Below are 18,347 nucleotides of genomic sequence, written 5' to 3'. Positions count from 1 at the left end.
TCTCAGGGATCTGCATTGCAGGCAGCTTGTCTACCATCTGAGCTATCCGGGAAGTCCAAGGATGCTCCTTTCTTAAATGGAGAGAGCTTCTCCCCCACAGGGTCTTAAGACTTGCTTCAGGGTGGGGTGGGGAAGGGTGGGGGTGGTGGTCAGAGTCTTTTAAGTACCTGCTGTTTCTCACATTCTTTCAGCTTAAAATATTTAACATGTCAAGGTGCTGCATTCTAGGGTAGAGCGTCATGAACCCCGTCACCACCCTATTTAAAATTCCAACCCACAGTCCTTATATTCGCCCCATCCAGCAATCATGTTCCTATTCTCATTTATCTAACATATTATTTCACTTGCTCTTTAGTTGCCTGCCTCCCCCAACACAAGGATCAACTCAGTAAGGGCAAGGTTTTGGGGTGTTTTTTTCCCCCACATATTATTCAGTGATTTCTCCCCAGCAGTTTGTACAGTGCTTACCACAATTATTTTGAATGAATGAGGGAAAGAAAGACAATAAAATGAGCCACAACTAATGATACAGATATATTTTACTATCCACGGCAGTGTACCTGGTACTTGGATCTATTTTCTCATTAAGCCCATGCCCTCTATGTAGTGGTTATTACTATCCTTATTTCATAGATGAGAAAATCGCTGCGTCACAGAGGAGTTAAGTGACTCCCAAAGTGAAAGAATCAAGTTTCAAACCCAAGTCTGTTTGGCCCCAAAGTCAGACATCGGGCAGTTCACTTTATGTCACAGCATCATCGCTCTGGCTCCAGTCCTCTCCGTCAAAAGACATGCAATTACCACATCACAAATCAAGATCAAGGTTTCCGAGTGATCCCCAGATGGGATATCAGGGCCAAACCCAGGGCTTGCAACAATCTGGATGATTTACCAGATTTTTTGCAGTTTACCATTGGTTCTAAGTGGCGTTTGTATTTTTTCCAGAGCCTTCAATAAAAATGGAAGTTGACTCTTTCAAAAGGAAAAAAGAGAATAAAATATTTCAGAAAGATATAGAATATCTGCAGAGAATATTTCTGGTAGAATAGATAAGAAGGTGTGATAGTATTGTTTCTAGAAAGAAGAGCAAGGGATTAGGGAACAAGAAAGGGAGGAACACTTCTCACTCATACGCCTTTTGAACTTTTGCACCCTGTGCATTAAGTAGCTTCTAGAAACAAGCAAAATGGTATAAGGATGACAGTGAGGAGAGTGTGCCCTGTCTGACTTCCCCCACAGAGGGCCGTGAAGATGACCACCTGCACTCAGGTGTGCTCCATCCTGTGCTGACCCATCGAGGTGACTTATGTCATTTCAGCTCTCCCAGGCCCTCAGTTTCACCATCTGCAAAGTGAAGAGAATGTGAGCTTGCCTTACTTTGTAAACTAAGATTTATTGTGAGATAGCACATTTTAAGTGTAAAACATTATACATGCATAGTTCTCATTATCTTTTAGGGAAAAGCTGGGTGAGAAAGCCAGCTCACTGAGCTATAGAACATGAAATGGGGCCAGAACAGCAATTGTAACTCTCTCCATATATCATAATAAGTTCTTGGAAGTAAGAAAATCTGTGGGAAATAATCTGTTGCTTGGTCTCAAAAAAATTCATTTTGAATTTAAAGAGTACAAGTGAGATTAGCATTTGCATTATTACAGCTCCTCTGTTCTCTGGTCTTGGGATGATTATGTGAATTTTAGTCATCCTCTAAATTGTTCTTTTATTCTCACCATGTACACACTAGCTGGAATTTAGAGAACTGGAAAGATCTGCAACTCATTTACAGAATTGCTAGACTCAAAATAATGGCAAGTTTTCAAAGTTATATCACAAATTACTCTGAATTTTAAAATACTAAAGTTAGATTTGCAACTCATTTGTAGAATAGCTAGAATCAAATAATGGCACATTTTCAAAGTGATGTCACAAGCCACTCTGAAGTTTAAAATACAAAAGTTATCAGTTGGGTTCTAGGTACAGCCCTGCCTTGAGACACAATAATGATTGTAATTAAATTCATGGGGAAAGTGTGAAATAAGTTGATTTGTGGCTATAGAAAACAGGATAAAAACAAAGTATAATGTGTGGGATTAATTTTTAAGCCATACATTGAGCAGTCAGTGAAGTCAAGTAGTATTTTTCAAGAAAAGATAAACGCATCACTTAATAGGCCAATTTACCTGAAACATAGAATTTAAAAAAAGAAAAATCTAGGGATGAAGGACATTATTTCAGCATTATTTTGGAATCTGTTACTCTTGTTCATTAGTTATCTTGCACCATTTAAAGCAATGGAGAGATACCATATCCTAAAGTGTTTGACATACTTTAAAAGGTTCGCTACTGGGAGGCTTCTAAAACTTCACTTCCTCTTTTTTGTTTTCTTTTTTCTGATTTATTTCTTCCTTCTCTTTCCTGTTGGCATCTGTAGAAGTGATACTCCTCTTCCAAGTCAGATCCTTCCCAAACAAAACAAAGCTCTGAGCTTATCTAATCAATCAGAGAAGCACTTCCCACTTCCCTTTCCTGTCACCTGCTGGTTTCCAGTGGAGCAGGAGAGGCTTTGCCACTCTGTGTTTGCCAGAGGCCTGTGGCTGAGACCCCTTGCTTTCTGCAGCTGCGGAATGGTCTATCCTTCCACCCACAGGAGGTGGGAGGAGCAAGGGAAGTGATTTGAAAGTGGCTTGTAAACTCTAATGCCCGCATACAAACATTCAGGATTCTGACTTTAAAAAATTAATTAGAAAAGGGACCAGTCTTCCTCTCATCATTTCTCTTATCTCGCTTCTCACTTCTGCTTCCAGTCCCCTGTCTTTCCCCCTTTCCCCTTCTAATAGCTTTCCCAGCTGTGAACAAACCACACAAATAAGGTTGATAAGAACCCAGAATTTGAATTGTTAAAATGAAACAAAGCAAGAGTCAATAGAGTCAATAGACATTACACCCAAATTACTTAGAAATGTGAAATGAAAGAAAGCAAGCTAAGAGCCAAATTTCAGGAAGAAGCTGTAGTTTGATTTACTTACCAGTTTGTTTCCGTATTTGCCCAGTTCTTAAAGCTCCGGTCATTAGTCTTCCACTTCCTAACGCAAGAAAGTGCTGATTTGTGTCATTTGCTCCAGATGCCACCGGAAATGGCCTCTTCTCCCCAGACGCTGGCTCACAGACGGAGCAGCCCCCAGAGGTGAATTTATCTGCCTTGAGCCCAGGTTCTGGGCTCTCCCACCTGACGCTTCAACGTCGAGCAGAGAAAGGAGTCTCTCTAGGGAAAAAAGATCTAGGACCAACTGAGAAGTACATTTCTAAATCACCAGTTACTTTAATGAGTAAGTACTTTCAGTTTTCCCATTTTATTTTAAGCATTACTAATTCACATTTTTGACCAGCCTTTCTTAGGATCCTCATTTTGGGGGCAGTTAATGTATAGGAAGGAATCACCATCCTAGTCTACTCTACCCCACCTCCACAACTGAAGAGTCCTAAAGAGACCACTGTTATCATTGTAATATTGTCTAATAAGGGTGCGTGACTGATAAGCCACTAAACCTCTAAAAGCATACAGTGCAAAGAAACAGTGAGCTGTGAGCTGTGAACTGGAGAAAAGAGATGGTGCTTCTATTGTCTGTGTAATCTTATATGTTGTGGTTGACCACAAAGGCTTGGCATCAGTTATGACTCCTAGCTCTGCTTTTTATAAAATGGATGACCTTGGGCAGATGACTCAATCTTTTAATTTTTGAATGTGTAAAACAGAGAAAATGAAGTACCAATTTTATCCAGGTCTTCAGAGGAATAAATAGAGGAGACAAAACACTGAACATACTGTTCAGAGGGTACTAAACAATGTCACTAACTAATATATTAGATTTTTAAATAATAAGATAAAACATTTCACCAGACAGTTTCTGTAACTGCTAAGTCCCATCCCCCAAATATGCTGAGATGACTCAGAATAACATTTAACATCCATGGAGTTTACAGAGCATTTCATTTCCACAATTAACCCTGAGGTAGGCAGTGCTGTTGAATTAGTTTTGTTACCGAGGGATAAGGGATAAGCTAAGACCTCTGTTGAACACATAGTAGGAACAACTCTTAGGCCCAAACTTAGATCTGAAGGGAGGGAAGCATGACATGGGAAAGGCCTGGTGTGGTGGTGGGTTCAGTTCCCTTGGCCCTCTTCCTTCCTGCACCTGGTCCCTCCTCTTGTTCCCAGCCTTGGGCTTGAAACCTAGGGAAATCCCACACAGAGCAGTGGGGACCCAGAGCTTCCAGATCCCTCTACCAAACAGTGTTGGTAGGGAGCAGGCAGAAACTGGCTCTTAGAATCCCATTTTCCCATTCAAAACCTTTGTTCCCCATAGAAACCTAGTATCTGAATACTAGATAATATTGTCTAAAAATAAAACCAACAGCAATAATAAAATAATATCATTTTAAAAGCTCTTCTGGACAATCTCCCTAGAGGAACATAGGGGCCATTTCTCCGATTTCAAGCTTAAACACACAGAGCTAAAGTGAGCACTGGTGGTGGCAGAAACCTTTGGCCTGCTGATTCAGACTAGTGCTCTCATCGTTGGTTAAATGGGCTTCTGTGGCCCTTCCTGGAGACAGAATTTTCAGAATCCAACCTGTTCATCAGTTGAAAGTAATTTTGTCATTATTAGCACCCCCACCCCCCCCCCTTTACAGTCACGGAAACTTCTTACTCAACCGTTGAATCTAGAATAGTTATAATCTAGAGTAGTCAATGTAAGTATAGAAACATTTGAAAGACAAATGTAGCTTTAGTGCAGCCCTGACTTTCCCACTGACTCACTCAGAGGAATTGCTAACTATAAGTGGTAAAAAACAACTAGGTTGACTTCATACTTGTCCTGTTTTCACAAAGAAAAATTTAAAGCTATGCACACAGCATTGCTTTGTTTATCAACAGAGGGAAAAAAAAAGGAAAACTACATGCAACTTTTTTTTGGTACAATTATTTTTTCCTCTTTATTTCACTAAATATGTATAGCTGAGGTTAAAAGCTCAGGCTCTGGAGCCATATTTCCCTCTAAAGAAGCAAAACAAAACCTTATGCTTATCTAATCAAGCAGAAGTCACATTCCAAAAGGGATGAGTGCTGTCTCCTCAGCAGCTGTAAAACCTTGGATGATTGACATAACTTCTTCAAGCCTCAGTTTACTCACCTGTAAAATGGGTATAATAGTTCCTTCTTCACTAGGCCGTGAGTATAGAAGAGGCCTTGCATGGGGTAAATGCTCAATGGGTAATAACCATATTCTGCCTCAGACACTGGTCCATGAGGGGAACAAGGATAGGTGAGACCCATTTCTGCTTCCCAGGACTAGGATGTACTGGAGTAGGAAGACACATGGACAGGTAATTATACAATAAAGCAGAAAGTCACTCAGTCATGTCCGACTCTTCGAAACCCCATGGACTGTAGCCCGCCAGGCTCCTCTGTCCATGGAATTCCCCTGGCAAGAATACTGGAATGGGTAGCCATTCCCTTCTCTAGGGGTCTTCCTAACCTAGAGATCGATCCCTGGTCTCCTGCATTGTAGGCAGATTCTCTACCATCTGAACCACCAGAGAAGCCAGAACCAAGGGCTAAACAGAGGTATCTGTCAGAGGAAGGAGGGAATTTTTCTCTCTGGAAACAGAGAAGGCTCTTAGAACTGTATTTTAAACTGGGTCTTAAAGAAGGAACAGAATTTCAGGAGAGGGAGGGGTTAGGGAACACCTAAGAAAAAGCCCTCTGGGTATACAGGAGCTCTGCAATTCATCCACAAGCTTTGGAGAGATGCACAGAAGGAAGGATCATCTCCTAGGTTAAAAAACAAAGTCTATAAATGCAAACTGTTGCAGTTAGGCTAGTGTATCAGATGAAAATGAATATATGAAATTGAGAAATATGAGAAAACATGTATAAAATAAACTATTTTGAAAAGTTGCAATCAAAGTAAGACACACTTCCTTAGGGATTATGAGAAATCTATGGAAAATAGAAAAGTTTGCCATAAAATCTAAAAGAGGTGAAACTGTGCTGTTTCCTAAAATATATAGCAACATTCTCATTCCTAAAGTAGTTTCTAAAGTTACATCTTTTTTTTTTTTCCTTTTAATTGCCAAGAAACTGTTGAGCTGATCCATATCCAAGTTGTCACTGAAGAATTTTGATGTTTTAGGAATGGTGGAAATGGCCACAGTCATGAAAAATAAAAATGACTTGACCCAAGCATTTTAGAAGCAGAGTTTATTTCCACCAAGTTATCCCCAGCCAATATTAAGTATAAATTATATTAGCAGTTCTCTGAAAGTGCACAGAAAAATAGACCACCATCATTCCCATAGATGATTGATATTTACCTTTGGAAGGATTGTTCAGAGGTCACAGGAGTCTTCTGTGAGGAATTCAGCCACAGTTTGATGGGAGAATAGTGGTATCCAGAGAATTTACAAGTGATAAAAGGCCCACACAGACTAAGTCACCTCTTGCTCCTCCCCTGCCCCACCCCCTCTCACCTGAACTCACCTTATTCTAGGCACTAGAAGGTCGGGAACTCAGGAGACAAGTTTGAGAAAGCTAAATTTATTCACTTAAAAATGTGGTAGACCTTATGCAAAGGCCTTCACATGTGTTCATTTAACCCTTGATTCTAAAAGAAGACAGTTGTGGTATTCCTGTTTTGTAGGTAAATTTCTTAAGTGCAGAGAGATTACATTATCGCCCCAGGGTCTCAGAGGCTAATAAAGCAGTGGAGCAGAGTTTAAACCCAGGGGACTGACTCGAGGGCCCACCTTTTCAGCCTCTGTGCTTTAAGGCCCCAATTCGGAGTCTTCTGCATAGAAATAGTAAGTGTTATGGGGACTATATCATTTGTTTCCATCCTAACCAGGACTTTTAGGGGAAGGGTGGCGATCAACAATTAGTCTGGAAAAACAGAGGTAAACCAGAACTGGGAGGGACAAAGAGGGCTTTCTGTTCACCTTACGGGTGGACGCTGAGAGCGTGGGTGAATTTACCGAGGGAAAGAATGCTGAAGAAAAGAAGCAGGGAGGCAGTGAGTGGGCCTTGAGAAAGACCGACATTTGGGGATCGTCAGAGAAAGAGAAACTCACAAGGGATACTGGGGGAGGTGAGACGGGCGGCCACGGTTTCGGACTCTCGGGCAGGGTTACAGAGGGGAATCTTCCGCAGTGCCCCAGCCCCGGGGAACTAGGAATGCTATAGATGTGATAAGGCCCAAGAAGCAGCCGCTGAAAGGAACAAGGAAATCGTTGGGGATTTGCTGACAAACGTCTCTTCGCTTTGGTGGAGCTGGAAGCCAAATTTCAAGAAAACGGAGGAGTGAGTGGGAGGTGAGGACCCAGACACAGCCAGTTCAAAGAACTTTGTAAAAAGTGGCCTTGAAGTGGAAACAAAAGATAGGACTGTCCTGGAGGTGGAGTCAAAGAAGTTTCCTTTTTTAAAGCAAGAAACTAGAACATGTTTAAGGTTTAAAGAAAGGAGCCAGCCCAGGGAGAGTGAAGAAAACGTGGAATGCATAATTCTCCCCTCTCTGAGGGACCTCCTGGAGCAAAGTGCCCGGGGATGTAGGAGACCGGCCGCTGAGTTGAGGGATCGCCTTCACACCTGAGGAGGTACCCCGTGGCCCCTGCTGGAGGGAGGAGAGGAGCTGTGGGTTTGAAGTGTGAGGGAGGGAGCCAGAGCCAGCTGCCCTTAGCAGGGGAGGGGTTGGGCTAAAGGTTTAAAGGTGCCTAATGCAAAAGACTGGTTTTGTCCTAAGCCTTTGATGGACGCTTACGTGGATCTTTCATCTTCACTATTACTGAGTGAAGTGGGGGCTATTACCCCTGTTTGACAACAGAAAAAATTGTGGCGCAGGGGTGGGGGTGGGGGAAGCCATCCCAGAACACATGGCTGTTCAAGGCCAGAGTCCACTTTTGACTTTGTCATCTGCTGGAAGTGAAAGTGGGGTCACTGCCTTTCAGTATCTTTCATTCCTGTTAAAGGAATAATAGGTAGTGAATTAGCAAATGTGGTTTAAGTAATGGTTCGAGACCAGAATGTGGAAGTTTGTCAATGGCTGTACATGATTGAAATCATATTTTGTTTATTTGAATTGCTTTGATTTTTTTTGCTCTTTTTTTTTTTTTCACTTTACACTATTCTTTGGTAAAACACAAGTCTTGTGGAATTTGTTTGTTTAGTGGGGCTCTTTGAATAAAGTCTCCATAGTTTATTCCTTGTTTTTATAGAAGTTACCTGCCTATCAGGTACTATGAACCTAATAGTGAGGATTTCATTCATAAAGGATGTTTCCTGCATTTCTTTGTATAGTCCAAAGGAAATTTTTTATATTAGACTACTACTATGCGAAAAATATGCTGCCTTAAGGATTTTTAAACTTGGCAATTTTCAAACTCTTCAAATGTGTGCAATTCTTCTGTTGATATTTTTATTACCAAAAAAAAAAAAATCACAAATTAAGCTTGTGGCCCAGTGAAGATGGTATGGATACAAATTTGAATGTGTCCACAGAGATTCATGCCTCCACAAGGAGAATTTAATGGTTATGTGGAGCCCAGTTTGAAGATCATTATTCTAAATTCAATTTTCCACTTATACCATAAGTTTCTGATATTTAGCTGTGGCGTAAACTAACTGAATAGCCAAGTGACAAACGTGTTGGGATGGGGCAGAGGAACCATGAGGGCTGTTGGAGGATGTGAGCCAAAAACTTAGAGAAGGACAGCTTCACAGACCAAGGTATACAGAGTGTTTTCTATATTTTTTCTGAATTAATGAACTGCAGAGCTAAGGCCTATATTGGACATGTGGTTGGTGGGGGTGCAGCATTAAAATCGGTCTTTGCAATGGTTACTATTTGAAAAACAACTTTCTGTTGCTTTATTTATCATAGTATTTCACAGTACTTCCATATATCTTTAAAAATTTCACCTAAAACCACTTTTTAAAATAATAGGACTGCATGATTTCCATTTTCATGTTTATAGATGAGTAACTTGCCCCAAATCAAAAGGTCAGCCTCTTGAGAAATCCCGTCCTCAGAAGAGAAGTTTGGATCTTTTGCTTTTCTCTTTCCTTTGAAAACTTGACATGATACCAATTTAATTTTTGACAAGATTAAATTCCACTTAGAAAACTAAACAAATATCAAGAATTGGTATGCTGTACAGGTGAGCTCACAAAAAATAATTTTCTTATTTGCACTATCTGTTCTATTAACATTTAAGGGAATCTTGGATAGTTCAAACATAGATTTGATCACCAAAAATGCAGTTAGGAGAACAAGATCTATTTAATATGCCTAGTACAATGTTGCGTTAAGATGGTTAGTCATGTGCAAGAAACTTCTGAACTAGGTAAAGTACGTCTACAACTAATCAAAACAGCATCCTAATTGTTAGTGATTACCTCTGTGATTTAAGACTTTTTCGTAGGGTCTCTGGAGTAACTGGCCCATATATCTTTGCCATTCTTCCTGTTACCAAAAATCAATAAGAAAAGAAAAAAGACTAACCTAATTTCTACAACACACTGATTAATAAAAAAACAAATGCTGTGTGTTTGGTTTGTGATAGTTATAAAGCAATAGTCAATGATTTATAAATGATGGTTTATGAAGCCATTAAAAATTAATTATCCCCGAACAGAAATCTAAGCAAGATGCCTCAAAATAATTTATTGTAGCATCAATAGTAGCCATTAATAATGTATATTTCTGTCAGAGCATTAGCCAAAGCCCAAATTTTACTTTGAAAACAGAAAAACATGGAACTGCTTACAATTAAAATTTGAGGAATCATCATAAAACTCTTTTAAAAATCGATTTTAATTTGAGGTTGGACTCACAGATTGCACTGATCATCCATTTATCTCCTCTTCCCTCCTCCTTGAGTCTTCATACCAGCTTTGATATTTCATTTACATTATCAGTTCTAACTGATATTTTTATGTGTCTACTTTCTTACCCATCCTTTTGAAAGAGACTGCCTTTTTATATCTACTCCTTGCACCTAGCATTATATCTAGTTCTCAATAAATTCCTTAATGAATGAGTTAATTAATCTATAAAATAGCTGTTAAGTTTTTGCAAGTTTGAAGCAAAGAAAAACCCTTAGGGCAAAAAAAATCACTGAACTGATAGTTTTTAAATCTCTTTTTTGTTTCATTTTTATAAATCAAAGGAGCTTTGAAAATGAAACTTGCCAACTTTTTTTTTTTTTAGACCAGAGAAGATTCAGCTCTACAAATTATTCTTCATTCACCCCACCCCCGAAAAAATTACTTTGCTTTTGTTAGGTTTTGTTTTTCATGCTTGACATCCTAGTTTAAATGATTTTTTTCCCATGGTCCTGAGGAGGCCTGATTTGTTAATCCTGTTACAGTTGTGACAGGAAGTTTATCAAGAATTTCATGAATTTCCTTTCAGTTTCAGCTTCTAACTGGAATGTTTCTTCCCAGTCACTTCCTCCTCCCTTCTTTTCTACAGTCCAATCTGCATGTTACATTGCAGAAGAACAATAAGAAATTCTTAGCTGGACATTTTTGCTTGATTTTGGCTCTAAGCCCTTGTAACAGTATCTGGGTGGGTTAGGTTCACTGGTCAGCATACAAGGCAGCCAGAATTTCTCAAATACTGTGAGGCTCTGAAGTCTTAAGAAATTTGTTTTGGTTATTCTAAAACCCAGGTCTTTAATTTTTTCAGGTCTCTTGCTTGAGATCACATCTATATCTATTGAATTGGACAAAAGGTTCCTTCAAGGTTGTCCACAACAGCCTTGGAAAACCCGAAGGAACTTTTTGATCAGCCCAACACCTATGTTCTCACTTGCAGCTCCCCAGCCCCCTAAGGTCACATGGATCATCTCCCCTGAGCAGGCGGAGTAAATGATCACCTGTTGCTGCCGCTGCTGTTTAGGCGCTGAGTTGTGTCCGACTCTTTGTGTCCCCATGGATTGCAGCCTGCCAGGTTTCTCTGTCCATGGGATTTCCCAGGCAGGAATACTAGAGTGGGTTGCCGTTCCCTTCTTCATGGGATCTTCCTGACCCAGGAATTGAACCTGAGTCCCCTGCATTGGCAGGCGGATTCTTTACCACTGAGTCACCTGGGAAGCCCAAAGGGTTTCCTGTCTATGCTTAAAGGCACACTGAAACACTCTTCTCCCATCTCGCCCTCAAATAGCTCCCTGACCTGAGCCTGAGCTTTTGGATTCAGACTGCAGGGAGTTCTGCTCTAAGGGCTATCTCCCACAGGGACAGTTTGCCATCAGTAGCTTCAAATCTTCCCTGGTGGGCTTCTCTGGTGGCTCAGATGATAAAGAATCTGCCCACAATGCAGGAAACGTGGGTTCAGTTTCTGGGTTGGGAAGATCCCCTGGAGAAGAGATCGGCTACCCACTTCAGTATCTGGTCTGGAGAATTCCATGTATAGAGAAACTTGGCAGGCTACAGTCCAGGGGGTCAAAAAGAGTTGGACACAACTCAGCGACTAAACAAAGTGACTTTCACCTCACTCCACTTCCAACACATGGAGATCCTTCTTATCTCACAAATCGGGTAACATTTGCAAAGCATTTGGCATCGGTATCTGTTCAAATAACATTAGTTTTGTTTTATTCAAAATCTCACTTGCTTCTTGTCATTTGATCTTTACAGCACAAATAGTGTAACGCTCGTTTACAGATGATTATCCGAGTGTTCTTGAACTTGTTTTATAAATAGTAACTCATATCCACCCTATTTATCAGGACATTGTTCTAACCACTTCTTCACATCAAATCTCCGAAGTGGGTGCTAAAAGTCCCATTTTACAGATGAGGAAAATTAACAGATGAAGAGCGTTGTTCTTCACAAATATACTTAAGTGTCTCCATTCTCCACAACTTTTAAGCAGCAAATTTGACTCACATCCATGAGTTCAAGTCCAGGGCACTTCACAGGCAGAGAAGGAATGTATTGGGCCCTGTAAACACAGTACCGCTGAAGGAGACTACACTCGGTTGTCACATCTGCCACCCTAGGGGAGGGAATTCTAATGGAGAGGAATGGTGTCCCCTACCCTAGGGGACTGGGACAGAGTATGACCAGAGTCCAACCCAGAGAGGGCACATAGAACTGGGGTAGCATATAGACTGGTTGTCACTCAGTCATGTCTAGCTCTTTGCAAACCCTATGGACTGCAGCATGCCCAGCTTCACCATCTCCCGGAGTTTGTTCAAACTCATGTTCATTGAGTTGGTGATGCCATCCAGCCATCTCATGCTCTACCACCCCCTTCTCTTCCTGCCCTCAATCTTTGCCAGCATCAGCATCTTTTCCAGTGAGTTGGCTCTTCTCATCAGGTGGCCAAAGTATTGGAGCTTCAGTTTCAGCATCAGTCGTTCCAATGAATAGTCAGTGTTGATTTCCTTTAGGATTGACCAGTTTGATCTTCTTGCTGTCCAAGGGACTCTCAAGAGCCTCCTCCAACGCCACAATTCGAAAGCAGCATCAATTTTTCAGTGCTCAGCCTTCTTTATGGTCCGACTCTCACATCTGTACACAACTACTGGAAAAACTATAGCTTTGACTATATGGACCTTTGTTGGCAAAGTGATGTCTCTGCTTTTCAATATGCTGTCTAGGTTTGTCGTAGCTTTTCTTCCAAGGAGCAAGCATGGGAACCCTGAAAACACTGGGAAAAGATTTCACTTTACACTTTGGAGACTTGGGTCTGGGGTAGGGGAGTCCTGTTTGCAAAGATCCCTGAATGTCCACTGTACCTGCTCATTCTGTTTCCATGGCACTTGAAGGTAGCTGACCCAGAGCCTCTGGCCACCTCCTGTCTGGGCCTTGCTCTTCCAGATGCTTTGTCACACCCCATCTTCCACATTTCCTTTCTACTCCAACCCTTCTCTGATGCTTTCTTCTCTCTCAACTCTCTTCCTCACTGCACACTCAAATCCCAGGGAGCACAAAGGACCAGCCCTGCCTGGCCTAGAACCCAGGGCTGTCGTTGTACAGGAGAGGACCCTGGCACCAGAGCAGGCAAGGACTAGCCCAGGATCACACAGCCAGTCAAAGACAGATACAGATAGAAAGGTTCCACCTTAAGTGCTCCATTCTGCCTGCATCTCACTCTGCTTTGGCAGACCTCCAGACTCACATCCTGAGCTGGACATGAACAGGCACCCTGGCACACTTGTGCACAGACATGTTTCCTTATCGCCCCAGCAGCCCAGCTCTGTTTACAGACCAGTTTCACATCCTTTGTTTATTTGTCTATGGGCTTCCCTGGTGGCTCAAATGGTAAAGAATCTGCCTGCTAATGCAGGAGACCTGGGTTTGATCCCTGGGTCAGGAAGGTCCCCTGGAGAAGGAAAGGGCAACCAACTCCAGTATTCTTGCCTAGAGAGAGGAGCCTGGCAGGCTACATTCCATGGGGTTGCAAGAGTCTGACATGACTAAGCTAACACTGTAGCATTCTCATCTTTGTATTACAGTTATCAATGAATATATCTGATCTGCTCCTGAAAGGCAAGACCACGTTTTACCCATCTTTATATGCCCCCTGTGGATCATTTGTTATTGTTGTTTAGTTGCTAAGTTGTGTCCAGCTGTTTGCAACCCCGTGGACTGGAGCTGGAGAAGGCAATGACACCCCACTCCAGTACTTTTGCCTGGAAAATCCCATGGACAGAGGAGCCTGGTAGGCTGCAGTCCATGGGGTCACTAAGAGTTGGACACGACTGAGTGACTTCACGTTCACTTTTCACTTTTCATGCAATGGAGAAGGAAATGGCAACCCACTCCAGTGTTCTTGCCTGGAGAATCCCAGGGACGGGGGAGCCTGGTGGACTGCTCATTGTCTGTGGGGTCGCACAGAGTCGGACACAACTGAAGCGACTTAGCAGCAGCAGCAGCAGCAGAGCTGGAGCCTGCCAGGTTCCTCTGTTCAAGGGATTTCTCAGGCAAGAATACTAGAGTGGGTTGCCATTTCCTTCTCCGGGGGATCTTCCCTACCCAGGGATAGATCCTGCTTTGTTGGCGGATTCTTTACCTCTGAGCCACCGGGGAAGCCCCGTGTGGAGCATTTAGTCAGTGCTTAGTGAGTTGGATGAATAAGTGAATATAAACTAGAGAATATGCCTGAGCCCCAGTGGGGTTTGGAGTTTGCTTATGTTTAATTTTGTTGTACCACAATGAGCAAAATCCTGGTTTTAAGTTTTTCATTTGATAGCAAATGTTTCTGAATGAAGATTCAAATAAGCCAATATTTCTAACTGTTCTCTTCGGGGAACACTTTTGTACTCTACCCATCTTCAAGTTTTTATTTTTGGGCTCATGCTCATTTAAAACCACAAATAGTATAGGTTTTAAAAACCAAATGTATAATTTATTAATAGCTATCCACCATACCTATTAAAATTTTTACTAATGCCTACAAATATCAACTCACAGCATATTTTAACAGCTTCTTTGTAAGTGTGTGAAGGGCATGCCATGTTCCTCCCCACGTGAGACTTAGTAGTATTTTAGTGTGTTTCCAGCTTTTATTCATTAGTGGATATGACTGTAAATGGCAGCTTGAAATAAACTCAATCTGAAGTTCTGAAGACAAGTTTCACCACTTTTAACACCTTATTCAGTGTTCTGGGGAAGAAAAAACTTTTTCTCTATACTCAGGGTTAGTATCTGGGGCCCTGTGAATAAAATTACTGTAGATAAACAGAAAAGGCATACTTCTGGGGTCCAGCCTCAGCAGGGTCCAGGGGCACCCTCAGGATGAACGGCATCCGCTGGGGGGGGGGAGGGGGAGGGCGGCGGTCGCAGGGAGAGAAAGAAAGAATGAATGTTGCAGTGAAGAAAGTAGAGGAGAGGACACCAAGCTTCACAAGGCCTGCAACTTTATTTTCAAAAGGAGCTTTTATACCTTAAGTTGTGCATAGAGAATAATGGAAGATGCAGAGTCATGCAGGGTCAGCAGTCCTGACCCTTATCAAGACCAGGCTTTCTTTCTGCATACCTTTCTATATACAAAGGTCTTAGGTGATTTACATCATCTTCTGGCCTGGAGGCCTGTTAACATTTTATGACCCTTTTTTCTGATAAAGGTTAGTCAACCAGAAAGCTTCTTTTTTCTAAAGGTGATTTTTCTAAAGTCTGGCACCATTCTCCGAAAGCACTAGATAAAGTTGCATTCCTATAGAGCAAAGGTGCAGTGGGCTGTAACAAAAAAAGAATTTATTAACTCAAGGTTTAATGTTGTTAATACCAAGGCTACTACTTATATTTCTGTATATCAACTATATTAATTAATGCACTCCCAGGCACACAATGAAAAATATGAAAACTTAGCAGCAAGCATTGGTTTAGCAAGCATTGGTTCAACAATGAAACCCTCCACCAGTACTATTCTAATAACTGTTAACTCCTCGAAAGGCTCTGTATTTTCCATATGACCTTGTCATGGGTGGGATCTCCCGTGCTGGCTCCCAGCAGCATACAGTTTTTAAATTAATATCTGTGTGCACAACAGTTCACAGAAAAGGAATGGAACTCAAAGAACTAGTTAGACTTGGGGTTATATTACCATTTTAACAGAGAACAAAGGGAATTGTGTTTCAAGGATAATAAAGTGTGGAGAAGGGGATATAAGGGGTCCCTAATGGAAAATAAGGGCTATTTTAGTAAGGTTTGTTTATGCAGACTCATCTTTGTATGGACAGTTCCTTGTCTTCTTAACGCTTCTCTCCTTGGTGGGGGAAGGGTCACCTTCCTCAGAAAATTTATATCTCGCTTTTAGATACATGAGAGGAGGACAGAGAACTCTCCTATTGATTCTCATTGGTCTTTAGCTCAATATATTTTTTATGCCAAAGTCAATTTCCTTCAAATGAAAAACAAAGAATATTGCAGCTGAAGCACTTGTGAATTATTTCTAATTTTATTTTTTATAAGTTCCATTGATAAGAAACATTAAGTTATTACTAAAATTGATTTTGAGACTATGTAAAGTATATTTACAAAAAAGACGGGGGAAGATGAACCTATGATCACCCATGATCCTACTATCCTACTTAAAGCTGGTTTTGTGTATTTTCTTTCAATATTATCTATGCATATCTATTGGAGAAGGAAATGGCAACCTACTCCAGTATTCTTGACTAGGGAATCCCACGGGCAGAGGAGCCTGGTGGGAAGCAACTTAGTATGCATATCTATTTTACACCATTTCAGTGATATGGCCACATATATGGTATGTAACTTCCTCAGCTAACATTATATGACACTCCGTGTTCTTGCTTAATCATAATCCTCATTATTTAACCTCTGCAAAGTTTGCCTACATTCTCCACTTATTAGGTTGCCTCCAGGCACCGGGTGATGGGGTGTCTTTGGCAGTTGCACCTCCAGCTGGGGAGGGCGGGGCCCTTCTGGCCATGGAACCTGGGTTTCCTGGGTATTCAAAGTCTCAGGCAGAAACTTCCTTTGGGCCAACCAGGGCTTCTGGCTCCAGGCTCCCCTCTCTGCGGGCTAAGGGTAGTGGAGCCCCGCCCTTCAGATGCCCCAGGCCAGAGTTCCAGCCCAGTCCCCGGGCGGGCCCACCTCACCCTACCTTCCTGCGTCCTGTCCTGTGCGAGGTGGGTCCCTCCCATGCGCTCTCTCCTTCTGTCCTAGCCTTCCGCAGACCCGCTGAGTGAAAGAAAAGAGCTAGGCGGTGCGGGCGTCATGGTCCACCTGCTGGCCTCCGAAGTGCGGCAGCTGCTCCACAACAAGTTCGTGGTTGTCCTGGGGGACTCGGTCCAGAGGGCTGTGTACAAGGATCTGGTGCTCCTGCTGCAGAAGGACTGCCTGCTCACACTCAGGCAGCTCAAGGCCAAGGGGGAGCACACTTTCGAGCAGGATGAGCTGGTGCAGGGGGGCCAGCAGGGCCACATGCACAACGGCACCCACTACCGCGAGGTGCGCCAGTTCTGCTCCGGCCAGCACCTGGTGCGCTTCTACTTCCTGACGCGCGTGTACTCCGACTACCTGGAGGATGTCCTGGAGGAGCTGCAGTCCGGCGAGCACCACCCGGACCTGGTCATCATGAACTCGTGCCTCTGGGACATCACCAGGTACGGGGAGGACTTCTGGCCTAGTTACCGGCGGAACCTGGAGAGACTGTTTGGGCGCCTCCGCCAGGTGCTGTCCGAGTCGTGCCTCCTGGTGTGGAACACGGCCATGCCCGTGGGCGACAAAATCACCAGCCGCTTCGTCCCGCCCGAGGTCCAGTTCGCCTCGTCCTCCGTGAAAATCAATGTCATCGAAGCCAATTTCTACAGCTCTGCCGAGGCCCAAAAGCACGGCTTCGATGTGCTGGACTTGCACTTCCACTTCCGCCGCCACACAGGGAAGTACCTGCAGACTGACGGAGTGCACTGGAACCAGTGCGCACACCGCCACCTCTCCCAGCTCCTGCTGGCCCACGTGGCCGACGCCTGGGGGGTAGAGCTGCCCCAGCGCGACCCAGTGGACAAGTGGATCACGGATGGCCCTGGGAGAGGAAGACCTGGCCGGAGGCTTGAGAGGCAGCCCCTGGTCTGCGGAGATCAGCCGGCCTGCCCTCTGCCCAGACCTTTGCCTCTCCCAGGGCGCCAAGCCCTGCTCCCCACGCCATCTCCCCGCCCACCCCTGTTTCCGCTCTTGTCCCCACAACGTCATCCCATCCCTTTACACCAGGTTTTGCCCCCATTCCCATTCTGTCCCCAGGAAACCTGTTTTTCTTCAGACCATCCTTTCCCATCCGATCAATTCTCCTTAAACTATTTCCATTCAGATGTCCCCCCATCTACCCAAACAGAATTTGCCGTCCAAGGTGACTTTCAGTACTGTCCCCAGCCGCCTGTGCCCCGCTTCCCTCCACCCTGTTATCAGCAGCGGGTCCCTGTGGTCCATAGGGGTTTTCCCAGGTATCATCCCCCTGATCCCTACATGCCCTGGAGAAGGCGGCCTAAAACTTCCAAGAGAAGGGCCTCAGCCTGTAAAGAGCCAAGGCCTCAATAGACTGACTTGGGCCGCCTCCCTCCTCACGCACATGGACTGAACAGATCGGCTGCCTCTTCCCAAATAGACTGACCTCCTTCACTGAAGCCTTTTGTCCATTGCTGTTATCAATAATGGCAGGGAAGATCAGTCTGATGCATATATGTTGTCCCTGGCCTCTTTCTGCACCCTCAGGTGGGAGGTGGCCAGGCATCATTCCTGCCTTCCCGCTGCTTATTTTCTTTTTGTAAATATACAATTTAAATTAAAAAGTTGTTTCATAAACGTCATTGTGGATTTCTTG

At 43.2% G+C, this 18,347-nt stretch overlaps 1 protein-coding gene across 2 annotated transcripts; it reads left to right on the top strand.

Annotated features, from left to right (window-relative positions):
* Positions 1-3,214: 3,214 nt before the first annotated feature.
* Positions 3,215-18,123, top strand: PCED1B (PC-esterase domain containing 1B). 2 transcript variants are annotated; one of them, XM_068971825.1, is made up of 2 exons: positions 3,215-3,326; positions 16,697-18,123. In XM_068971825.1, exon 2 carries the CDS (start codon positions 16,748-16,750, stop codon positions 18,062-18,064), a length of 1,317 nt encoding a protein of 438 aa, XP_068827926.1. In that variant the 5' UTR covers positions 3,215-3,326; positions 16,697-16,747; the 3' UTR covers positions 18,065-18,123. The 2 variants fall into 2 exon arrangements, with proteins under 2 accessions (XP_068827926.1, XP_068827924.1); XM_068971823.1 differs by lacking the exon at positions 3,215-3,326 and adding an exon at positions 7,607-7,650.
* Positions 18,124-18,347: the final 224 nt, after the last annotated feature.

Source organism: Capricornis sumatraensis, chromosome 4 (genome assembly GCF_032405125.1).
Source record: "Capricornis sumatraensis isolate serow.1 chromosome 4, serow.2, whole genome shotgun sequence".
NCBI lineage: Eukaryota > Metazoa > Chordata > Mammalia > Artiodactyla > Bovidae > Capricornis > Capricornis sumatraensis.
The sequence above is the reverse complement of the archived record's forward strand: the minus strand, read 5'-3'. Positions and strand labels throughout refer to the sequence as shown.